This window comes from Talpa europaea (assembly GCF_964194135.1).
Source record: "Talpa europaea genome assembly, chromosome: 2".
NCBI classification, from domain to species: Eukaryota; Metazoa; Chordata; class Mammalia; order Eulipotyphla; family Talpidae; genus Talpa; species Talpa europaea.
In genome coordinates this window covers 92666373-92693035 of record NC_140068.1, presented here as the reverse complement: position 1 = coordinate 92693035, position 26663 = coordinate 92666373, and the positions used below count along the sequence as shown (strand labels likewise).

Below are 26663 nucleotides of genomic sequence, written 5' to 3'. Positions count from 1 at the left end.
CTGACAAACTTGGGATTTTAAATCAAATCAATCTCTGAAGTGAAAGGGGCACAGCTGGCAAACAGTTTTTAAAGCACTTGGCCCCTCCATAAAGAAAAACTTTAAGAGTGGTTAAAAATAAAGGTAATGGACTTCCAGCCAGTAACCAATCTCAAGTGATAAACTGTTACCGAGGGATTCAAGTCATTAACTTGAGGGGCAAGGATGGAGTGGAGACCAGAGAAAACTGTACCTCTGGCAATGACTGAATCTGTGGAATATGGTTGTAAGTGAATCAAGGATGACGGATCAATAATGGATTAATAAAGAGAAGTGGGGAAGACATATTCCTAGTCTATAAACATATTCCTAGTCTATAAGGACTACATTATCAGGCACTTTTATTCTCTCCCACAAGATCTCCTTTGGTCCATGGGATAGCATCTGAGCCAGGATGGACAGACTTCCTGACTAAGCTCTGGGGTGACAACAGCTCCAGACAGTAGCAGGACAAGCAAAACCAACAGTATGCATGGCAGAAGACAGAGTGGAGCACCCACTCATTCATTCAGACAACAAAATAAGTGCCTGGTCCTTGCCAGGCTACTGTGGATAAGAGTGAGTAAAACAGATTAAATCTGTGCTCTCATGGAGCTTCCATTCTAATGGGGATGAGCAACAGTAATTTAATAACCCTGATAAAGAAGTGATCATTTCAAACTGCACGGTCAGCTGTGAAGGAAAGTAGTTTGGCTCTGTGAGAGGGAATAACAAATGCCCTGACTGAGGTGGGTGATCAGGGCAGACTTTCCTGAGAAAGTGGCTTTGAGCTGAGAACCAAAGGATGATCGGGCTATCTAGACAAAGGGCCTGCCAGGGTTCAACAGAGACCATGGCCTGTGTAAAGCCTGTGTGGGAGGATAGAGCATGGTGCGTGGTGGGATGTGAGAAGCCAGAGGGATGTGGAGGGACAGTAGGGAGAGTGAAGCAGGAAGTGTCAGGAGCAGGCCAGACTGCATGGATACTGTTGCCCATGTAAAGAATTCTGGGCTTTTTCCAGAGGGCTGTGGGAAGCCAGTAAAGGGTTCAAAATAGGTGTAATGTCAGAGTTGTGTTTGAAAAATGCCACTCTGGCTACAGTGAATAAACTTTAGAGAAGGTGCAGAGAGCATTTGTGTGGGGTGGAGTAGTTAGAGGAACGGAGCAGAGAAGAGAGACTATGGTGGCTGGACTACTGGTGGTCTTGACTGATATTTGTTGTTTGCAACTTAATATTCATGTGAAAGATATTTCCATAGTAAAAGAAAAATCTTTCTGACTATGTTCCTTTTAAGTCTGCTCACACAGTTCATTGGGAAAGTTTTATTGAGGTATGTTTCATTTTTTTTTCCAAATAACAGGCATGAGAAAATTATTACCCTCACAGAATAACATGGCTCCTAGGTTAAGCAGAGAAGAGAAAAAAGATCACTCAGCTTTCCCCTCTGGATTATTTGCTATCCAAGGGGACTTCATTTCCTTCCTGCTCCCTTACCTGTCAAATGTCCTGGGTGGGGAAAAGCCTTTACAAAAGTGATCCACAGAACCTGTTGAGAGCTCTGAACTTAGACCTCAGGTCACATACTTAGCATCTAAATCGACTTTCCACATGACTCCCTACATACTGACAAATTTTTGCATCAAAACTTTCTTCTCAAGTACAAAAGAATATTCTCTAGATGTGTAGGGATGAGTGACTGACTCCATGTTGCTTTTTCTACTCCAAAATATTCATATATTCATGCTATTTCATGACGCCATAAACCACAGTTTGATTAACAGGCGTCTCCAGGTCAGGTCTAACAGATCCTTCTGAGGGCAGACTCTGAGAGCGCATCATTAATGCAGCCTGCCTAGTATCAAACGGTCCTTTGTGTGTGTGTGTGTTATTTGAAGTTGATCAGTTTTCCATTTCTTTATGTTTTGCCATTCCTCTTAGAGGTACATGTTTTTTATTGCTCAAGTTCCAAAACTCTCTGATAAAATTAATACCAATGTTTGCCCTTTAAAAAAAAACACACACAGGAAAGAACATGACTAGCTTTTTTCATTACTGTCAAACGTTGTGTGGAAAATGGAATTAAATATGAAAAGAGAAAATGAAAATCTCCATTGAGCATTTTAAAAGTGACAATTACACAACCCGAGTCCATTAATTGGCTCACACTTCCAGAAGGAGCAAGCAAGCACTTCTCCAACCTTCCAGGGAAGAGGGTCTAAGGAGCAAACCTGTCTGTTACCACAGTGGAGACTTGCGAGAAAGAGTTACACTTCAGTACAGGATCTTTGTGACAGCCAAGAGCTGCAATTCCATCCTGAAAACTCAAATTTGACATTAAATATGAACTCTTCCTCATCAGCAGTCTCAGTGGTGAAGACATTTCCTCCTTTAAAACCCACTTTCTTTCTATTGCATCACATCAGTGACCCCTAAACCCTCCACAGACAACCCCAGTCCATGAGGCTAGCAGTGACCTCCTAAACCAACCTGGGATTTTCATTATGTTAAGTGTCAGGCTAAGAAACAAAGCTGGCAGGAAGAAAGCTTTCCTCAACTTTATCACTAACAATGGCAAAGAAGACACAGAAAATCGCAGGCAAAGTAAATAGCCTAGGTTTAAATGTCCCATTTTTCAATCTTGCTACACTTTGGAAGAGTTTACTAAGGCTGTAACTCTCCACCTTTAATTTATCCCATGTCCTCAGCCACTGCACCACCCAGAAAAAGAAACATGATTCCCTGTTCTTAGATTTCTGGTGAATAAAGAACACCGGCAACAGAAACAGATCTCAGAACAGAAGGCTGCCCTTACCCAGGACGCAATGGCTGTATATGCAGCAAGGGGGACACACAGTGCTTCTCTAATATGAGGATCACCAGGGAGCAGATGAGCTGACCCCCATAGAGGCTTTCCCAGGTGACATAGAGACTGTCAAAGTGTATCTTAGGTAAAGCAAAGCCTCCACTTACGAGGCTGTAGAAATCGCCTAATTCAAGGTGACACATGCTCAGGGAGGCCAGGCCCCCTAAGAGGGGACAACCAGGTGGAAATGAATCCTGGAAGGCTTGGGGGAAGGAAAAAGGACTCTAGGAGAACCAGGTTTTAAGAGGCCCAAGGGGAGAAGCACAAGGATACTGCGGCTGAGGTGTCCTTTTCAGAGCAGCAGAACTTGTGCTTGGGATAAGTGGCTTCAAGGTTCTGAAAAGCTACTAGGATATTGCTATGTACAGCACTTATTTAATTTCTTTGATTTATTGCTGGCAGTGAATAAACCATGCCACTCTGCCAGCATATGCTACTCAAATAATGACAAGGACAAACACCTACAAAACCTTAATGGCTGAAGCAAGAAAATCTTTTATTTATTTATTTGTTTATTTATTTGTTTATTTATTTGTTTATCTGCTTGTTTGTTTATTTATTTATTTATTTATTTATTTATTTATTTATTTATTTATTTATTTATACAAGCACTGGGTACAGTCAGAAGCACGGGAGGGTGAGAGAATTCACCAGAGCCAGAGCGGGGAGCAGAGCAGGCAGAAGGACCGAATTACACTGCTGAGGGGAGCAGCGGGCAGCAGGAGAGGTCTGCGCGCACCCTTCTCCGGTGGCCGGGGAGCAGCCGGGGATCGAACTGACGCTGCAGAGGCTGTGGACAGCTTCGCAACCCAGCGCTCAACCGCTGCACCACCAGGGAGGCCCAAGAAAATCTTTTTCAAATAAAGTATTCTTTTTGATTTTAAAAGAAATATATATAAATTGGTAAAAAAGGTAGAAAATTAGAATAAATTTTCATAATCTCAATACACAAAGGCAGTCATTATTATTAACATATTGGCTTATTTCCTTCTGGCTTTATTATTCCATAATTTTTTTCCTACTTGTGGTAGTACTTCCATAATTTTGTACCCTACTTTTAAGAAATCTTATTACATAAGTTTTTTTCATAAGTTATTAAAAACTCTCTACAGCATCATTTTTAATGAACACTTAGGTTAGAGAAGAAAATGTATTCAAAAGGGAATCTGGATAATATATCTGGTAGACAGAAAATTTGTGAGAAAATTAAATTAGAAGTTAAAAATACTAGGTAGTTCTAGAGTATGATCACAGAATTCTCAAGTGGAAAAAAGAAACTTTTCAGTATTAATCAGCTTTTATATCTAATCATTTACATTTCCCAAAATGTTTACTGAGGGCAGTCTTGGACAAATGATGGCTAGGATCACTAACATTCTGGCAGACAGAATTATTAGTAAATGGTACGGTGACAAAGTGAAGAAACAGATCAAAAGATGAACACAAACAAGGTCACTGCACTAAGGCATACACGCTGGCAGGAAACGAGACAGCTATGTAGTGTGGGGAAGTGCAGGAAGACACAGGAAAGAGGAGGAGGATCTAGGTTCCTTGCTGAGTAGTGAGAGCCCACCTGGTGGAGTTTCTGGGAATTCAGGTTCAAGATGGCAGACACTGTAGGAACATTTACCTTTCTCCCCTTCTTGGACACCAAAGACATGAGATGAAAAAATACAAAGGGAATATATTCACAAAGGTGTTGCCAACTGAGGGAAAGGGGTATTAGCAAGTCAAGATTTGGGTGAATTTCAAGAAAATGATAGGCAGATGAAATATTATTCATGAATATGTGGGGAACTGGGCAGATTTTCATGTTGATGCAAAGTGAGCATGCGAGACAGTAGATGGGACATGACCCACATTTGGCCATATCATTGTGAAATTTAAGACCACCAAAGATGAAGATCCTAAGGGCTTGACAGAGAAAAATAAATTGCTCCAAAGTATAAGAATCCGATTTCTGTGTGTGTGTGTGTGTGTGTGTGTGTGTGTGTGTGTGTGTGTGACCCTTGCCGGCGGCTGGGGAACGAACCGGCACTGCAGAAGCTGTGGACAGCCTCGCAGCCCAGCGCTCAACCGCTGCACCACCAGGGGAGGCCCAAGAATCCGATTTATATCACAATTCTCATTAGCAACATTAGATGCTAAATGGCAATAAATCCAAACTTTTAAACTGCTGAAGGAACTGGTTTCTGTATTCCAACTATGATTGAAGAATGTTAGAATTCTGAAAATTTGCTTTCCATATATCCATTCTGAAAATAATTACCTGTAGATTTACTCTGTGCAATTCCCATACAGGATCTTCTTAACTAAATGTTTAGACTGAAAAGACCTAGCCAAGTCATATTTGGCCACAGATACACCGAGGAGAGAGAATTGGAAACACAGCATCCAGCTAGGGTAGCGCTGGCGTTTTTCTTTAGTGGGAGTCCTTGCAGCAGCCTACTCAACTCCACAGGACCTGTTCCTGCTGGAATGCAGGTGACAGCTCAGGTGAGAGTGTACAAGACTCACCTGAGCAGGTGTGGTGCCATTCTGGTTTAGAAGTCTCACATTCCAAATCATATTTCTTATAATAGTTCCATAAACAAAGATTCCAAATTTTTACAAAGGACATGCCTAACCATAAAAAATTAGTATGCTCAGGAAAATACTAAGCTTTAGTTTCCAATCAGATATTTATAGTCTTCCCGGGCCAGATGAAATTTACCAATCAGGAAAAACTGTTATCATTAAGTAATATTGCCTAAAAACACTTGACATTCCATTTCTATCAGGTTTTCAGGGGCATAGACTGGAAAGGTAACTGGACCCAAAGCCAGTATTTTCTGCAAAGAAAATATTTTTGTTAATCCTTTAACCCACGTTCTACAAAGGGAAAGGGAAATTCAAGAAAACAGTGGAGCCAACCTGGATAGGAAAGAAAAAGAGATTTTAGGATCACAGCTGTAGAGTAGGCCAAGGAAGCAGTCTGTTCAAAATTAACTAATGAAACAACAGTATGCCTGAGAAACTTCTGTAACAGGAAAAGGAAGCAATTAGGAACTCCAGGAAAACAAAAGTTGGTTAATATGAAGCTATTTATTATTTAATAAATAATTCTGAAAACTTGTAAGAAAAATCTCATCTGTTGGATCTGACCACAACACAGTTCTTCAAAGAAAGACATAAGTTTAGTCACATAAAATAATTATTTCCCTCACTATAAATCCAATGAATTACTACATCTGTAATGAACAATGTTTATATAATCATAATGTGAGTTCCTACTGGTTTTTCTCTTTTCAGGATCAATTTATAGCTAACACATAGAAGATTAAAATATAAGTTATAGACCAGGAAATAAATATTAAAATCTACAATGTGGATGTGGTGGGACAGCTAAAAGAAGATGGGAAGTAGAGAGAGGAGAGACTGAGGGAAGTGTATGGGTAGTAATTTCTTCATTAACATAATAAGGAGTCAAGAAATACTGTCCATAATTGTGGAATGAAAAGTAGAGGTTTAAGTATATTGTTTAATTTTAAAAGGTAAGTAATAACAGACCTGAAAAGAAAAACATAACGAAAAACGAGGAGCAGTTAAGTGAGCTAAATTCCTCATTTTTTTATAGTAAGGAAAGCTGATAAGTTAATAGAGCTATAATTACACTGGCAAAATTGTGATAACAAAAAAAATACTGTCAAAAATGGTTACTTTTGAGGAATGGAACAGAATGTGGGAAGGGAAAATTTTATTTTCCACTTGTAAATTGTTAAATTTTTCCTGTGCATGTTCCAGTTTTTAAATAATAAATGTTATTTATATGATAAATAATGTGATGTTAAGTACCTTACTGTATTGACACAGACCAAGGATTTGCCAAGGCAGAGAACAGTAAAGAAATGAGTAGATAGTGAAATATTCTGAAATAGGCTATAGGGTACAGGATTAGAGTATGTGAAAAAAGAGGGATCAAAAGTAGTTTAATAAAATCAGTCCATTCATTTTGACAACATGGATAAACCTTGAGGACCTTAGGCTAAGTGAAGTAAGTTAGACAGAGAAAGATAAATACTATATGAATTTACTTGTATCTACATACAAGTAATTTAAAGAAACTCATAGAACAGACTGGTGGTTAGCAGGAGTGGTGGGTGGGGGAAATGAGTGAAGGTAGCTTCTGCAAGATATAAACTTCTAGTTATTAAGTCCTGGGTATATATGTATAATATATGACTATAGTTAGCAATACTGCACTGTATATTTGAAAGTTATTAAACAAATAGCTCTTGAAAGTTCTTATCACAAAAAAATATTCTGAGATAATAGATATGTTAACTTATTATGGTAATCTTTTCACAATATATACATATATGTCACACACCCTCAACTTACACAATGTTGTAAGATCGCTGTATCTCAGTAAAGATGGGGAGGGGTATCAGTCATTACAAAAAAGGGTTACCTTGTGATAGAAAATGAGGCTTCATCCTAAAAGCAAGACAAGAGAAGTTCCTAGTAGAGCAGAAAGCACTTAGGAAAGCAATAAAGGAAGATATCCCACCCCAGGAACAAAGGGAATTAACAGGAAGATACTGGAGAATCTCATTCTCTAAGTATTTTTCAGAGGACAGCAAAAATCTGTCCTCTGATTTCCTGACTAGGTAGAATGCTATTGAGAGGCAGGCCTATGAACTTTGAAGATCCTATAGAATTTCATTTATAACATGAATCATACTTTATTTCAATAAAAATAGTCTGCAATCCTTACAGCTAACAGAATCTTTTCTTGAGGACTGATCTGGAGTTTATTAGTTAAAAAAGAAAAGAAAGGCTTTCTTCACTTATTACCTGTCTATCTTTTATTATACTTCAAAATACCTAACTCAAAAATGGGAGGCACAATAGATTTAAATTACACTTACACACACATAAAAGCATCACCTTTGGTTCTCAGAGGGCTAACAGGCACTTGCATTCTTGCTACATCTCTTATTCTTTCTTTCTTTCTTTCTTACTGATTAGAATCTAAGTGGTAATACACAAAGTCAAAAACATATTATTTAAATCCACCAAGTAAATGAAAAATAAAGAGGAAAAAAGATGTTGATGACTCAACAGAAAGCTACTGGTAGAGGGTCTAGTGAGTGAATGGAGATTTGAATCAGGAAAAAAAAACATTTAAGTAAACATAAAATCATGGTATATACCATGTCAGTAATTAGTCAATCAGTTGTTGACAACTCACACTGTTAAAAACTCACACTGTATAACACCTTCAAAGAGGGGAAACATAAAGAAAGATGAGAATCCAATTTATAATACATAAACTGACAGAAGAGATGAGTGATGGTAACAGTAAGATGTGTAAGACATGATAAGCTTAGAGGAAGCACAGGGTCCAGCCTGTGAGCTGTATGTTCGAAAGGCAATGACTCTGGAGAGACAAAGAGGCAGTTGTTCATGGGCCCTGAAGGCCTTACTATTGTATAAAAAACTTGGAAATAAGTTAACCACTTCATTTCCCATTTTCATCACTAGGTTGTTTTTGCCCCTTGTTAGTAATGCTTTGGGTACTAGGAGGTGATGCAGTACAGTGGTAAGAACCCTTCATTTGTGCTTTTTTAAAATGAGGGCCAATATCCCACAAGGTGTTTTATATTCAAGATAAAAAAAAAAAAGCTGTGGAATCCAGTTACTAAATAATTTCTAGTCTTCCCAATCTATGGCAGAGATGGCTACAATAGCTATAAGATTTTGCTCCACTGAAGTAGCTTCCCAGCTAGTAACCAACTACAGTAGAGTTTCCCAGCCCTACCAGCATCTGGTGCAGCAATGCGACTAGTTTTCCCCAGTGAAATGTGACTGGAAGGGATGTTCACTATACTCAGTCCAAGGCTGTTCAGAATCTGCTCTACCTTCCCTCAATCCTTTCCCCTTTTTCCAGCTAAATACCACTGATGTTGCCAAGGCATGGGATGATGGCAGAACTACAAGAAAAAGACACCTGGATTCCTCAAACACCTGTGGAGAAGAGCCATTTGACAACTAGGGACATCTTACATGACCGAGAGATAAACTACTGTGTTAAACCAGTGAAATATCAAAGCCATTATTTCTTACAATAGCAGTTGCTACCAATATAAACCTGCTATGAGATAATTACAATAGTGAGGGGTTTAGGCATTGCCTCAAACAAGCCATAATTAATGCTATTAACATACTGTGGCCCAAATAACTTCATGGGAAGATGCTAAACATCACTAGTCATCAGGTAAATGTAAATCAAAACGACAATCCGGAGCTATTTCACTCCTATTTAGGAAGGCTACAAACAAAAAGACAAGCAAGAACAAGAATGTGGAAAATCTGAACCCCTCATGTTATTGGTGGGTGTGCAAAATGGTGAGGCTGCTGTGGAAAAGACTGTTAGTTCCTCAAAAACTTAAGCATGGAGTTACCATAGGACCCAGTAATTCTATTCCTAGAATATACCCAAGAGAATTGAAAAAATAAGTTTATACAAAAATATGTATAGGAATGTTCACAGCAACAATAGTCATGATAGCCAAAAAGCAGAAACAATTCAAATATTCAATTGACAAACAAGAAACAAAACAATCTCCATATGATGGAATTATTATTCAGTCATAAAAAGGAATGAAGTGCCAACACATGCTATTACATGAATGAACCTTGAAAACATTACACTAAGTGAAAATGCCAGGAACATGATTTCATTTAAGTGAAATGTCAAAAATATGCAAATTAACAGAGACAGAAAGTAGATTACTGAGTGCTGGGGGATTGGAAAGAAATGGGAGGACTGCTAATGGGCAGGTTTACTTTTGGAGTGGTGAAAATGTTTTGGAACATTATATAGTAGTGATAATTGCACAATTCTGCATGAATATAACAAAACTGAGGAATTGTAGAATTTTTAAAAGGGTGAAATTTATAGAATGTGAATCATATTTCAGTTAAAAAGAGAAAAATATCAGCTATTTGCTTTAACTTGCTGCCCAGAGAATCTGGCTCTGCACATTAGGGTACTCAGCTCTTTTTAGCTAATGACTGGGGGAGGGTATGAAGGAACCTTCTAGCCTGCTAGAAATGTGCTAATTTTAACTGAGTGGTAGTTATATTGGTATACACACATGTGAACAGTCATTCTAGGCATGATTCAAAGTCAGTCAGAACCTTCAGAGTTCTTCCTCCTGGCTTTCCCCACAACCAGGTGAGCTTAAACAGAGCCCCCAAGCCATATACACAGAATAGTTCTGTTTGCCTATGGAGTACCTAAGGCACAGATTTCCTTAGTTTAGGTACCAGTGTAACATGGAGATAAGATAAATATTCAAAGGTAATCCTGAGAATTAGATGAAGGTGGGAAATAGGACAGAGCCTCATAACAACTTCTAAAATATATACTGCATCATCAAAATTCTCTAAGAAAGAAAAGAACTCCTGGGCCTCCCCGGTGGCGCAGCGGTTGAGCGCTGGGTTGCGAAGCTGCCCGCAGCCTCTGCGGTGCCGGTTCGATCCCCGGCTGCTCCCCGGCCACCGGAGGAGGATCCCACATGGTGCGCAGACCTCTCCTGCCACCCGCTGCTCCCCTCAGCAGTGTACTTCAGTCCTTCTGCCTGCTCTGCTCCCCACTCTGGCTCTGGTGAATTCTCTCACCCTCCCGCACTTCTGACTGTACCCAGTGCATGTATAAACAAAACAAACAAACAAATATAATAAATAAATAAATAAAAAGCATGCCTCTATAAAAAAAAAAAAAAAGAAAGAAAAGAACTCCTGAAGGGATACTGTGGGATAAATGGGGAGGACCTGAGAGAGGACTGTATATGGAAAGCATTTTTCTTTTCTCTGCTTAGGTATATACCATTTTCAGAAATCAAGTTCAAGCCACAAGATAAAGAAAGTTTGTCTGGCTACATCTAATTACTTCACAGCAAAATGGAAGGATCGTCAGAATGTTTCCAACTTCCAAATAAGAATACAATGAGGTGATTCCATGAATCTTCATTGGAACCTTCCAAATTTACTGGCAATATAGCTTAAATTGGAATAAATTCTTAAAAGGATGTAACTTACTTGCAGGAGACTTTAGTTCTATCGGCCACCATGGTCCACTGCTGCTGGTTGGTGGAAACTTCAATGTAGTAACTATAGCTTCGATCATCACAGTCCCAAAGCAATAACCTGAACAAAGGAAAAATATAAGAATATGATAAATGTCCTGACTGACTGTTTCCTTAAGCTCTAGGTACATGGAATTCTGTCTGCTTGGTTCTTCCTTCCTGCCTTCTTGGACCTACCACACTTTCAGGACTGGTGAGAGAAAGTGTATCCCCAAGAAAATTATGAAGGGAGAAGGTGGTATCCATGCACAGTGAGAAGCTTGTGTCTTTAGAAATTTATTTCATAAGTCACCCAATCTCAGGCAGCCTTTGTCCCCCAAATGGCAAAATTCTTCAAATTGGCTTATCAGGGAAACAATGACAACACACCCTCCTTCCTGATTCTACCAGCTCTCATCTCCAGTTGGTTGGGATGAACAAAGAAAATGTCCCTGGGACCACTGTTCATGGGGAAATTTGTGCTTTCTAATTGGTGGTAACTAGTATGCCCCAAAGGCTTCACATTATGAAGTTGTAGGTTCCTTCTCATTTTTATCAGACTTATTACATAGCTTTGGTAAGATTATCTGTTTTGGAGGCAAACATAATCACTCTAAATGTTTGTTATTATTTAGAAATTTATTACTTGGTCATATTCTTGTTAGTCCTCCTCTCTCCCTTTTAGCGCAGACAGAACCCAAGCATGACTATATGATTCCATTTAAAAGAGACAAAATGTACTTATGGTGGCAGGAATTAGAAGAGTGCTCACCTTTTCTGGGAATGGATATGAAGGACCCTTCTAGGATGCTGGAAATGTGCAAATTTTGATCTGAGTTGTAGCTATATTGAGCTATACATGAAATATTTATATACTGTACATTAATTCAATTTAAAAAATAGAATTAAAAAATAATCTAAGTATTACAGCATGGAACAGTACAGTCAGCATTTTGCTTCTGATAGTGCCACAGCAGCGAGGACACTGTTTCCCACGACTTCAGACACAAAATTCCTTCTCATATATGATATTTATCGCATTGCTTTATAGTTGGTCATGCACCTTTGCCCCCTCCACCAAGCAGGATAGATAGTGAGCTCTCTGAAGGCAGGGCCCATATCTTATTGTTTTTTCTATACCCAGTTCTTGGCACAGTACTTCACACAAAGTCTACATTCATGAATGCTAAGAAATTAATATTATTTGTGACATCAACAATTATTATCATAATGGCCAACTCTTCCTTAATGTTTATAGTGTACCAGTTCCTATATAATTTAATCTTACTAAATCCTTCCAAATATCCTCTTAACATGCATTATTATTCTCATGAAATTATAGATGGTGAAAATGAAGTTTAAGGTTGTTAAGAAACTTGTCTAAACTTAAACAGCGAGTGGGGCCACAGGGCTCCAACCTGGCGTCCTGACCCAAGCAAGGCCTATTTCTCTAATTCCTCTGCCAAACGTTTCCTTTACTCCCAGTTCATGACTGGGAGTCATGGGAAAAAAGGGAATGAGCCATCTTTCCCTTTAGTGTCCTTAAGTTGCGCTTACTGATAATTTGCAAGCACAAACTGCGGCAGCCTCTGCCGCTGAACACCAGTGAACTTACTGGAAAGAGGGAGGCTTTCACTCAGACACATCAGAGTGAGTAAGACCCCCTTCCCCTGTGCGCTGGACTGGACAGTCAATGACGGGTAAGATCGGGGGCAGACTAAAGAAGGCACTGGCCAGCCTCATGTCTGTGACTCCTGACGACCTAAGACAGGCGCAGTCCCCGAGGGGCTTCATCATGATAAACTTTGGCGTTCAGATCAAACAAGGTCTACATGCCTATAAGCCTAATTTAGGCACCAAGCCCGCAGTAATTAACCCCTCCTTTGATGGAAACAAGGCTGCTAAGAACGTCACCTGCAAACAAGCCTGATGGAATTACCTACAAAGCAGTTTTACCATTAATCAGATAGCCATTGTTTCAGAATAAGTAGCAACCTAGCAACCTGTCTATAATCATACTATTTTTTCACTTACTTTGCTTTTTCCTTATATGTGTACAATCAGTTTCAGGAAATGCATGATAAAGAAAATAGTGTGTGGCAATAGTAGTTTTATAATAATCATAATACTTCTCACATGAGACAACACCATAAAAATCAAAATGCTTATGTAGAAAATATATTGCTCGTGTTCACTAAAAGTAGAAGGTGCCAGTAGGTAAATATCAATGTTTTTGATCATTGTGGTTTTGGGATACGAATCAAGAAAAGCTAGCTTAAAGAATGCTGTTCGGTGTAAGCAAAAATGATTGTGTAGATTCAGTACCTGGAGATTGTTTACTGTGCCATGTCATGGAACGGCGATCACATGCACATGAATAATGAAGTAGATGTCTTATGCCTTACAAAGTATTTTATGCTGAGAAAGAATTAAATTGTATGAAATCATCCATTGTTAGAAAAGGTATAAAAGTGTATGATGATTTTGAGCAAATTACATTCAGATCTTCACTCTTGAAGTGTGTCTGTTTGTCATTTGTGTGTCTGTATGTCATTTATGCGCCGATTCCTTGAGCATCCTCACAGTTTCTCAATCCTGAGACAGTCCTGCAAGTCTACCGCTGCACTGGTCCGCGGCAACAAACTATTACTCTATCAGAGTAGTTCATGCAATTTCTGCTTAAGTTTGCAACCATAATCAATGAAAATTCTTTGTACACGCTCAGGTTAGTTTATAGGTTACTGTCACCAGTAAAGCTGGTATTGAGGACTGCAAATGCCACTGTGCTCCCCTTCCCCTTTGTTCTTTGATCCTTGTTTTCAACTCTAATTCTATTTGCTATTAATTACTAAATCCATACTACTTAATATTTCATCATTTAAGGAGAGACAATTGTTAAAATATTTTGGAAAGCATAAACCTACTGATTCCCTTTAATTCATCTGAGAATTTAATTTCTCCAAGTATCCTGCATGAGACAGGATTCCACCCTATTGTTTTTTTAGAGTCCAATAATTCTACTCCTAGACCATGCCAGCCTGCCTGATAAGAAAGTGAATCATTTCCTTCATTAGTCATTTTCTCAAATAGTATTCTATCTCTCAGCATTTTTATGCAGTTAGCCTATGTTCATTTACATTTATTTTGACTAACTTTTAAAAGTGTAATTTTGCATCTATGTTTACCTGGCTTTCAGACTGATCACAGGCCTTTTAGAAAGCTCTAGAACCTTTCTCTTTTAAAAATTCTATTTTAAACATCTGGGCTCTGTTCATAGTATATGTTCCATATATATTCTGGGTAGAAATCTTATATAACTCTGCCAGAGGAAATTAAAACCAGGATAAAAATTCCAATTAATTAATCATTTTCTTTATGTAACAGTCCTGGTAATATGTTATTTGGGAGACACTGCTGGGGCTATTTCCCCAATGGGATTTTGTATTATTTATGCAGATCCATGTTTATCATAATCCCTATCCTTCTGGATAATCACAGTGTCCAAATGAAAATCATCTAGTCCTTTTGGGATAGAATCTAACCAGATCATAAAATTATTTCATGGGAGAAGACTGCCCTGAAGATATGGGGTATGGAGGAGATAAACAAGGAAGGCCAATTACAGGTAAATACCATAAATGTAGAGGTTCTTGGAGTGATGGCATACGAAAGTTATGCATATTGTGCCCTATCATTTACCCTATAAAGTCTTTCAATTTGTCTCAAGGTAAATTATTACTTAAAATAATGATCACCTGTAATTCCAGTATTTTTATAGACTTGTGCAGATGGGGCAAATAGTTTGTAATTTGCTACTTTTGCTTATTTATTATGAATACATTTTTTGGGTATGGTCAAACATTTTTCCTCACCATATATACTGGCTTCATAGAATTTCTTACGGATATTCCTTAATTTACTTCTTAATCAGTAAATTGAATACCTAAGTAGCTAAACATGTACTGTTTGAAAACTCTGTGCTAAATATTTAGTTAAAGCTATCACTTTGATAAGTTTCTATGGGTGAAATTCCTTCTCTAAGGAGCAGGGCATGTAAACATTTGAGGTAGTGCTATGTTACACAAAATAGCTGCATATGCTTCTCCCTTCTCCCTCAAACAAAAGTCTGTATCAATTTATACTCACACTACCAGCAGTATAAAATAAATGCCCATTTCTGTGCATCATCACCAATATTGTGTCTTACTTTTAAAAATACCAACAATTTGACAAGAAATATAACACATTAATTTTCAGCTTTTTATTATTATCCATTTTCTACTTACATTAATTCTTTCATTAATGACTTACAAGATGCCCTCTATATTTAAAGGATATTAATACACTGCCTATCAGAGTTTGCATGCTGAAGAAATTAATTTTTATTAGCCCAGTCTATCGATCTTTACCTCCATAATTTCTCCTGGCCTAAATTCTTTTTCCTGAATAGCAGCCAAGAGAACATACTGGGTGAGACATCTTCTCTCTATTCCTTTATTAAGAGTCCCCAGGGACTGGAAATGTGGGGTCATGGTGACTCCTGACTGGAAAAGGGACACTGATGGATTTCAGGTTATCTCACCTTTGGAGATTTTAAGAGAGATTCTAATTCATGTGCCAGGATGCCTATTTGGTTGAAAATTAGACTCAGCCAGGAGTGAACATCCCTTTGTTGATTCAAGTGTAAAAAAGTAAGCGCAACTTAAGGACACTAAAGGGAAAGATGGCTCATTCCCTTTCTTCCCATGGAGAGGAATTTTGCTCTAACAAGGCACAACTGAAAGGTCCACCAACTCCCTTCACTTCATTCTCTGCTGACAAAGTCTGTTCCTATGTCTTCTTTTTTCCCCCTCAACAACACAGAGATATTTCCACCTTGTAATCTGCCTGGGAATATGAGCTTGCCCAGGACATACACACTCCCTCTGACTTTACCTGCGGGAAGCTCCTTAGACACAACCCCCATATCGACATACCTTTACCCATACATCACAAGCTGTTTTTAAAAGAGGCTGACTAAAGCCAGCTGCTGGCCAAGATCTATTAATGCAGATTGGATCTGTGTGTTTAGCTGGTGCTACAAACCCCTGGATCTAACGAGCACTGCATGAAATGCCTGGTGATAGTAAATGCTGTCTCTTCTACCTTCTCTTATTCTCATTGTGGAGTTTCCCTTAAAAGCAGTGAAGTGCTGGACTTTTTAAAAAATTGATTAGCAGATGTGATTTTGCTTACATCTTCCATAAATGATCTGGCTGGCTGCATACCATTGATTACTGGGGTTCAGTTTACAGCAACTAATTGCTCTCCTTGCTGGTGTTTTGATATAAAATTCAATAGCGAATATGTTTTCAAAACTCTTGTCTTTGCGGCTTGAGTCAGAAGTAACTTGAGGCGAACCCAGTGGACTGAGTTTTCCCTTCTTTAAAATAATTGCTCTCTCATCAGTCTGTGAGGAAAGTTTCTAAATTGTAGCATTCTAATTGGAAAGTCTGCATTATGCATGCGATGACAAACTATGTTGTGCTGAATGGCATTTTTTTCGTTCCTTTCTTAAGGGATTAGTTCTGTGCCACATTGTGAACAATGGCTGAGGTTTCACAGTTTAGATAAACAGCTTCTCCACTGAACTGGTGTCTTCAGACAGGAGCAAGTGTGTGTTCTGGTTCTACCTGACCATGTTCATGGGAGACTCCATGACTCGGAGGGGAATTTTCTCATTTTGGTGATAACAGACAATAGAGGAAAGGTCAACTGCCAGGATATTAGTAGTGTAATTATAATTTAGGTACCAAACTCATTCTACTCTCTTACCAAAATCAAAGATATTTTGGATCTCAAATATTTGTACTAAAGAAGAAAAGAATTTGTACAGATTATTCTGTTCTTTGTTAAAGACATTCAGAAGTTAAGTTCTTCAAAAATAATCATCTTCATTCAACAGTACAACAAATATTTACAGAGGATGACTAATTACATTAGGCAAGTCACTTAATTTACTTGTGCTTTAGTTTCATCCTGCGTAAAAGTAAAGGTCTAAGATTTGGTGGTTTTTCAGGCTTCTTGCAGTTCTAACACTTTATGATTCTCTGCCATAGTATTTGCAGCAAAGGATTTGGGCATATCTGCATGTTACGCAGTAACTCCTGTTTTTGTGAACTGTTTGTGGCCCAACCTTGAGGTGGACACATCAGGGGTGAGGGTCCTGACCTTGCTTTGTAGACCTGATTACATTCTAGGCAAACCCATACTGCACCAATCAGATTTTCCTCTTTTCAGAAATTTAGAATTATATGACAGTCTAGCTTAACTGGCCCTGCTCACTTAAAACAAGATGATGAAAACGCAGGCATCTCGGTGACCTTGTTTCATCTGAAGCACAATCAGCAGAGAAAGTCATTTGTGTGGAGAAGCAAAGAAGACAGATGGGTGTCCAGAGAAAGGTGTCTGGGCTTCTGGCGGGATTCCAATATCTGATTTTAGTCCCTATGAGGACCAAGTTTCACTTAGGTTCCAGGCAAAGTCTCCATTCTTTTCAATGAAGTCACCATGTATGACTTAAGCTATCTTTGCCTGATTTCTGCAGCTTGGAACCAAAAGGCTTTAAGATAAGCTCTCAGCAGAAGCATGAGACAGAACAGGTCCCCAACAAAGAATAAATGTCCTGATGATGACCTTGACCATGATGATATGCTGGCTACAGGGCCAGAGAGACAAGGAGGCGAGAAACAAGAATGAGGAAGAAGCTTAATTTCCTTTCATATGTTCCATTCAAGTATGAAAGAAGAGTCCTTGTGGAAGCTGAGAGAGGCAGGAATGCGGGGTGGGGCGGAAAGGTAAGCAGGTTTTGGAATAGGTTTTTGGGGGCCAACTGAGCTGCAGGGAGGGGGCCTGGCAAAGATGGAAAATCAGTGTAGTCTCTAACTCTATTCAGCAGCAGCACTGCAGAGTAGAAGAGAAGAAAGTAGGGTTGACAGTGGCAAGGATACAATGCAGGCTTGTGAAATGAAGAGCCAGGAAGAGTATTTACCACTTTAAGGCTGCTGAGGAGTTAAGTGGGGGCTGACTCATGTCCAGAACAAGGAGGGTCTGGAGCAAAAGAACAGATGCAATAAACAGACATGAGGTGAGGGAGAAAGGTTAAGAAGCTGTGGCCACAAAGGGAAATATAAGTGCTTTCACCTCATTCAGAAGAGTCCAGTTTTCATTCTTCTAAATGAGAAGCAGAAAGACAAACACCATGTTAGAAACTCCATTCTAATCTCTGCTACTGAGAGGCAGGAGGAGCCTAAAGCTTGGGAGGAACAACTTGACAGGTAAGAAACTGGGATTTCCTTGAAGATGAGAAGGATCTTCACTGTGGGCCGTCACAGGGTGCAACCACGTAGCTTCTTCCTCAGATGGGGAACAAGATTGTGCTGAGAAGAGCTGTGAACACTGCAAGACGCAAATGAGACTCACAGCAGGAGACTGGATCCAAGTAACAGTGTTTTATCAGAAGCTGTGGGGAGGACCAAGTGGTTGCCTGCCGATCCAGATCCTGGCCATAAGAACTCCTGAGAACAGCAACCAGGGGGGCCCTGCCTCTGAGTGGGCCACAGCCTTTTAGGGCAAAGGGGATAGCAGCCTTTTTCTAACACAGGAGGAGGGAAACACAGACTGCTCACCAGATGGAACGGGATCTTGGGAAACACGTTAAGTCAGGACATCAGAGCGTCTACGTACTACCTGACACTGTTAAATTTCTCACATCTGGAACATGCAGTGTGAACTGTCTAAGAGAGGAAGAAATAATGGCACTGGCTAATAATATTCTTTCGCAGATGGTCAGGGAAAAGGCAAGTGCAAACTCTTGGTTGTCTGGCATCTGCAGTTTCTGCATTCAGTCATTGAAATTCCAGAATAAAAATAGTGAGGAGAATGCAAAGTGTACATTTGGGTTTCACCACGTAGGCTGGTTCATTGAGGGGGGAATTAGTGCAGGGGTTCCCTTGCCCATCAAATCTTACATCCTATGCAGTGTAATCCAGGCAAGTCACACAGAGGTACACAGATGTCAATGGAGAACATGCTAGTAGGATATGGCTCTGTGGATAGTTGGATGGGACAAAACTTGACCGCACTTTGAGACGATACAAAACTGCCAACTTGTAATGGCAAGATGAGACTATCATTTTTCACTCCTTCGACTGATTCAGTTTTAATTTCAAGTTTTAGGTGATAACATAAAAGGTAATAATACCACACTACCAGAGAGCATGGCTGCAGCTGCAATATTCAATAAGCACTAAGGGGGGAATGATGGGGAAACACTCATCATATCCCACCTCACATTCACACAGACCTCACCAGCTTCAAAATGTTTTTGCATATATTATCACATTTGGGAAAAAACAATTTATAATCAGCACATTTCCTGCTTTTAATGCAAATCTATTTTTCTAAGTTACTTGGTTAATTTTCATACATGAGTTAAACACTGCCCAAGCAATCTTTTACAAATTATTCAATCACTTGGCAAACCCTTTATTAATGAGTAAGTTTTGGCCTAAGCATATGGTCTAGGTTTTATATTGCATAGTTCAATTTGATGGAAATTCTTTTCATTTTATGCTCTCAATGTGACTAGATGAGAAAATTTTGTCCGGGACAAACAGCTCATGAGAAGAAAAGCAGTTTTCTTCTACTTTTCAAGGTGACCCTTTCTAATACAGCCCCGTTCCTATGCAAGATGTTGGCATAAAAAATATTGGGAACTATTTCAAATGGTCTTGTTATATTTTAAAAGGTAAAGTCTCATTATGTTGCAGACCTTTTCGGCAGTGACACACTAAGCAGGTACGCAGCGCTCACAGATCTTTGCCTGTGTTTAAATTTGGCATCATCAATTTCCCTCTCTGCAGCAAGGCCATCTTCCTTGATCTCAGCAGCTTCCTCATCATGACACTTATACACAATCGGTGAGATCAGCCCGATTTGGCTTTCCAGCAGGATGGGAAAAAGATTTGCAAGAGGCAGAAATGGAGAGGTCCTGCCCAGACCACAGGGCTTTGCTCTCTAGGTATCAAGTCCAACCCACTTTTAGCTTCATTTGCTAGGAAGGCTATTAGGGGCTGTGGTGATTTTAAAAGCCAGAAACAGTTTCTTTCATTAACAGTTGAAGGCAATATACATTGGTGTGAGCTTTTCTGTTCCCTGTCCCCAATTCGATGACATTATCAGGAGGGTGAAAAGATGGGACAGGTATGGTAAAGAGCTCAGAGTCCAATAAGTAACTAGGTTAGGGGGTTTTACTTCTTTGATCTTTACTTACATTTATGATTCCTATGGAATAAAATGGCCTCAATATGAGCCTTCAACTAACAGGTAGAAGAGTAAAGTCACCTGGCTCCAGGTTTCCTCTGTAACACTATGCAGTGGCCGCCTTTTCCACTTTGAGACCAAGTCTAATCAGGAGGAACCACTCTGACTGTGCTTCCAGAGCATAGGGACCATGCTTGACTAATGGTCTCCGTATACCTCATGGTCCCCAGCACCACGTCCTGTAGATCATAAGTTCTACTGAGCTGAATTGAACATGGGGAGCAGGACAGGAGAGAATGATGGAAAGAAGACAGGGAACTACAGGTAAATCGCCCCTCTCACAAAACCCAGGGAGCTGATCCCGGTACAGCATCTTTTAATGCTCCATAGACTGAATTATATTTCAATCTGGAAACACCCCCAGTCCTCTACCCCACACATGCCACTTTGGAGAGTTTCACTTCAGAGATAACTTATGAAACATATCAGCTCTGACTACTATTTCATCTCTTGAGCTTAGTCTCCTGCCCCTCCTCTGACCACATGCCACTATGTGCCCGCACAGAAATTTAATAAGCTCCACAGCTCCTTTCTATTCCCTTGGGTTAAGTTTTCATAGGAATCCGTGTCTGTGGGAGAACTCACAATTTAGCTACAGGCAGATCTTTGTATTCTCTCAACCTGGTGATAAAGGGAGAAAATGGAAGGGCAAAACAAGTTGGGAAGGCTTGACTCTGAATATTACAGGTGAGAGAACATTCCAGCAGGGATGAACTACAAGGCAAAACTCTTCCTCTTCAGTCATGTAATCTCTTTATTTGTCTTCTCACCCAATCTCTTCCTTGGTTTCTCTGAGCACAGCCAGTACTCTTTTCCTACCTTTTTCTTTCATTCTTATCAGCCTGAACTTTCCACCCAAATCAGATCTGGGTGTCAACCTTTGCTCTGGCTTTGAATCATCTCATTTTCCCCACAGGGCACAATCTACAAAGCCCTGGACTCTTGCTGAAAATGATTTTAAAACACTTGCCCATCAGACTCAGGCCCTCCTCCTCCAGCTGCACCTACAGTGCTGGCTGTTGCTTAGTCCCCCTTCAGGTGCTCTCTACAAAGTTACTGCCTTTCTCCTATCACATTTCCAAATCTCATATTGATCCTATTAGACCTGTATAATGAAATGTTCTCTCTCCCCTATTCTCCCCTCCCAATAAGTCCCTTCTCAAATGAACTTCCTTCACAGAATTCTGCAAAGGTTTCTCACAACACCTACCCTCTACAAGAGAAAACAAAACTATAAGTTGCAGAGGCTACAAAATTAAAACAGAGTAAGTAGATTATTTTACGGAAAGTCTGAGGTATCTGGCAAATCATAATCCTCCACGTGATACATGGCATACCATTAAAATAAAGACAACATTAATAATAATAGTAACATCTTTCCACCAATACATAAAAGTGAAAATCTTAACTGTGATAAGTTCTTATAAACAAAAGATAATTAATCAATTTAATACGTAACTGTGTGATAAATCTTTTGAAGAATGGCAAGAAGCAAGAAAAAAGGCAAGACGTCATATCATTTTCTGTAATGGCTAGAGGGAAAAATGGCTAATTATGTTTTTCAATGGAATTCTTTTGATCACTGGCCACTCAGTACGGTTTTCTTGATCCAGGTCTTCAAAGCTGGGATCACAAGTTTTAATTCAAACATTTTCAGCTGAACATTAATAACTCTAAGTTTTCTAACTGCTAAATAGCTGTAATTAAATAAAACTGGTGTGGTGTTATAAGACCAAAGGCTAAATGGACTGTTGCCATTTTGTTTCTGGAATAGCCTACAGTGGGAGGCCCAGACAAAGGCTCTGAACAGAGAGGGGTTGTGGTTTTCTCCAGTGGTGAAGAAGATGTGGGATACAGAATCTGCCTCATAAATACACACTAGAATTGCAGAGTAGCTTCTCCCTCCTTCCCACATTTGTTTGGTTGAAGGATTGTCAGACAAGAGAAAAACACTCCCTCTTTAGAGGGAGCACGAGCTGCCTTTTTAGAAGTAACCCTCCCAGGTGCCGACATGAATATTCACCAGAGTATACTGGGCACAGAGGCCAGTCTCCATGCCATGTACACTAATCCTTCAAAATGTATTCCAGGCAAGCTACCAGAGTAAACTCCTGTACAGAAACTGGGCTGTTCGGTGATGGATATTGGATGGCTGAAAGGAGAAAATCTAAGTGAAGGAGGCAGAGATGAATAAATCACTCATATCTGTCTGAGGCCCTGCTGCAACTAGACCTTGCCACTTTGACTTGAGCACAGCATGAGGCTTCATTAAAGTATTGCACTCTGCAAATTAAACTGTTTCTTTTATTCATTTGGCTTATCCTTTCTCATCAAGAAGAACAAACATTTGTCTCCCCTAAACCCCATAACCCTGGATGCTGGACTCCTTTTTTCTTTCTCTTTATTTGGACTGATAGGGTCTAAGTGGGCATCCTGAGAGCACAGTCCTTGTACAGTGCAGGCACCCAATGCAAGACACGCACACATATACCATACCTCTGTCGCAAGCACCCAGTGCAATACACACACACACACACGCACACACCCACCCTATCCCTCTGTAACCATGCTCTGTTTCACATTCAGAAAGGTATAGACAGAAAAGATCGAGAACTCTCACAGGCCAGCCAGGGATAATGCCCAAAGTGATGAGCTCAAATTGCTCGGACCTTCCCACTCTGGCACTGAATCCCCAAGAGTCAGTGCTGAGATTTATGCTGAGGGACAGAAGGGAGCTTGGCAGCTGGTCAGAGTCACACATGAGACTATCAGTGCTTAGTTTTCAGTGGCTGGCAGACATCCTTGGAATCAAGACCAGGGGACTGGTGCTCGAACTGTAGGTATAGTTTGAACCCTAGCTTGGAGCATTCGGGACTTTGGGCCCTTCTAACAGCCCAAGAGAAGATGGAGCATGCACAGGGAAAAAAATAATGTTGATTCCATGACATTCTGGGTCAAGTTATCTCTTCAGCCTATTTAGACCACGAAGGCTCCACTGACTGCCCTGGACACAAGGATATTCTGAGACAACAAGGCACAACTAGTAGTGATGTCAGATAGGAGATAGGAGTTCCAACTCTGCCTCTATCTTGCAACCTTATCCCTCAGATCTGTGATCTGGTATATGGGCAGAGGGAGAGAGGAACATAGATTTTAACTCAAATGACTTGTGGTCCCTTTCTACTAATCTTTTTTTTTTCTTGTAATTATACAGAGATAAAAAATCCTTTGGTATTTCTTATAAAGTATTCATTATTAAAAAATTACAAAAGAAAAAGTAAAATAGTATTTTAAAAAATGTTCTAGTTGCAGAACCCTTTTTACAAACAATATGGTGGAGGAATCTCAATACTCATAACAGGTAGAAGTAAAATGCTATTCTGGGCCTCCCTGGTGGCGCAGCTGGTTGAGCGCAGCACTGTGAAGCTGTCCGCAGCCTCTGCAGCACGGGTTCGACTCCCGGCTGGCCAGGGAGATTCCCACATGGCAAGCAGACCTCTCCTGACTCACCCACTGCTCCCTTCAGCAGTGTATTTTGTCTGCTTGTTCTGCTTCTCACTCTCTCTTTGGTGAATCCTCTCACCCTCCTGCCTCTGGCCTGTACCCCAGCTCTTATATAAAAAAAAAAAATCTTAAAAACTAACTAAATAAATAAAATGCTATTCTGAGGCAGGAGTTGGGGCTGAAGCCATAGCTACTGGAGTTTCTAGTGGTCCCTCCTTATGGCAGTTCCTGAGGCTCATCACCCACAAAACACAGTAGGAAAAACACTGGGTTAGGGTGTGTGTTTTGTTTCTGAAATATTGGTATTAATATTCATCTTTTAATAATGGCTTTATTAATGTTGTTATTCACCTTGCTTGAAATTGGAAAGACAAATGGACTTGACTCTAATTCTTGCTTTCATTACCAGAGTTATTAGTGAGGAATGGAGCTGAATAGATTAGGCATTGACAAACTATGGCCCATGGCTGCTTGTTTTTATGAAGTTTTCTTGGAACATAGTCACATCCACTCAGCTGAGCCAAGCAGTTGACAGAGACGATGGCTTACCTACCAAAGTCTAAAATAGCTACTACCTGGCCCTTTATGGAAAAAGTTTACTGACAACAGGAACAGACAGAAAACTAAAGCTGTGCTTATGCTGATTGAGCAGTAAAGAGTTATGGCACCAGGGTAAAAAATAAAAGTGTAATTTAAACTAAGGCTAAACTTAGCCTAGAAATGTCTCAAATCCTTTTCTTCTGTTGCAAGTGTTTCAAGAGATTTTCATGTAGCAAACTCTACATGGAGTGTTTTATTCCTAATCCCATATTAGTTTGTTTGTTTTAAAGATTTATTTATTTGTTTATATAAGCACTGGGTACAGTCAGAAGCACGGGAGGGTGAGTGAATCCACCAGAGTCAGAGAGGAGAGCAGAGCAGGCAGACTTGACGAAGTACACTGCTGAGGGGAGCAGGGGGCAGCAGGAGAGGTCTGCGCGCCATGTGGGACCCTCACCCGGCTGCCGGGGATCGAACGGGAGCTGCAGAGGCTGCGGGCAGCTTCACAACCCAGCGCTCAACCGCTGCACCACTGGGGAGGCCCTGTTTGTTTGTTTTTTTAATTAATATTTTATTATATATAATTCTTACCTCATTTTTCATTTTTGTACAATGTATGCATTTTCATTTTGGTTATACTCTCCATACAATTGCACCCCTCCCCTTATTTTGACCCTAGTCCTTCCTCTCCCCTCCCCTCACCCCCAATCCTATGTTTGTTAATGTGACAGCTATACAGGCATCCTTGGCTTGCCCTTCACCCCAAATTTCTGGTATTTCTCCTAAGACTAAGAGAATAAGAAAGGAAATGGTATCAAAAATAAAAAGGTCCAATAAGAAATGAAAACCATTCCCAAACTCTCCAGAGTTCCTGAATTAATAAAGTACTGGGTATAACATTCTCAAACTGAAGATGCACAAAAAAAGGAAAGTCACTAATCCCAGCCCCACCATCCCCACTAAAGGTCATGGAATTAGTTCGGGAAGGTAAATAAGTTATACAGCTGTTTAAAGTCAATGAACAATACATACTCACAAAAGGTACTGATAAGATAGTTAATATGACAGCAGTAAAATAATAATGTACCAGTTACAGAGAAAGATGACAGCACAGACTAAACCATACCAATTAGGTAGACTGTGCTGAATTGTTTGTTGGTCACCAGGAGAAAATGGATTTGTATAGATCTATCCTGTCGCAGTCTCTCCAGTGCTGTCTATTGTGATTATAAAAAGCATCTTGCAAGATAGCTGACCAGGGCAGTCTATGACCACAGAACAACAAAAACCTCACAGTGCTTGGCATTTTAACAGAACTACTCATTTGGAATCTTTAATGAAACCAATTTTAAAGGATAACTCTGTTTAACATGTGCTTCCCAAATAGTTCTAACCTCCATGAATTCTCTTTTTTTTTTCTGTGTCTAACACACACAGCTAAAACCTCACTATAGAGAACACAATGAGAATATAGCCATTTTTTAATTCTATTAGATAGGCTATTATTAGCATGATATTATTTATCTGGTTACTGCCAATTCTCAATCTCTACAGCCAATCCTTTATCTGATTCTAAAGGACTACTATGAACTTCCTAATGAAGATACTATGCGATTATAGATACTTTGTTATTTTTTAACTTCATGGAAGAAATGAATACAGAAGGGTTAGATACAAGGACTGACAAGGGCTTGCACTATACATCAGGGGACAATTAAGGGATTCAGGAATAAGATCTATTAGCCTACACCATAAGGTAGCATGTGCCAAGAAAAGTTTCAGCAAAGGACAGGCAAAGGAATGCTTTATTGCTAGTGGTATTCTGGGTCCAAAATGCCAACGCAAATGGCATAGGTCATGAATACTCCCTATGTCCAGGTTGATTATGCCTGAATAGCTTCACCCACAGGAATTGCTCTGTCTCTTCTTCCATTTCCCAAACTTATTCTTGATTCTTACTACTATAGTAAGGATCAACCCAATACAAAGTAAGGAGCAATCCAATGCAAATTCTGGGACCACAGAGAAACAGTGGGTACAGGAGAGAGCATTGTCCCCTGCAGCCTAGCACTGCATTGCTCTTGGGCTGAGAGAGCAACCTTACCCAGGTTGCCAACAAAACAAACAAACAAACAAATAAAATAAATAAATAAATAAAATGCCTCTATAAAAAAAAAATTAAAAAAAAAAACAGGCGGAAGTAAGAAGTCCAAAGACAGAAAGAGGACATGTCTGCTTACCACCCCGTTGTGCAGAGATA

The 26663-nt window shown here is 39.7% G+C and overlaps 1 protein-coding gene across 1 annotated transcript in view; it reads right to left on the bottom strand.

The window, feature by feature from the left end:
- BTBD9 (BTB domain containing 9) overlaps positions 1–26663 on the bottom strand; it is a gene marked incomplete at its 5' end in the record, with an annotated part of 335693 nt that overhangs the window by 58736 nt on the left and 250294 nt on the right. Inside the window, one exon of the mRNA XM_084256954.1 lies at positions 10971–11078. Coding sequence (XP_084113080.1) covers positions 10971–11078 — 108 coding nt within the window. The remainder of the gene's footprint in view (positions 1–10970; positions 11079–26663) is intronic.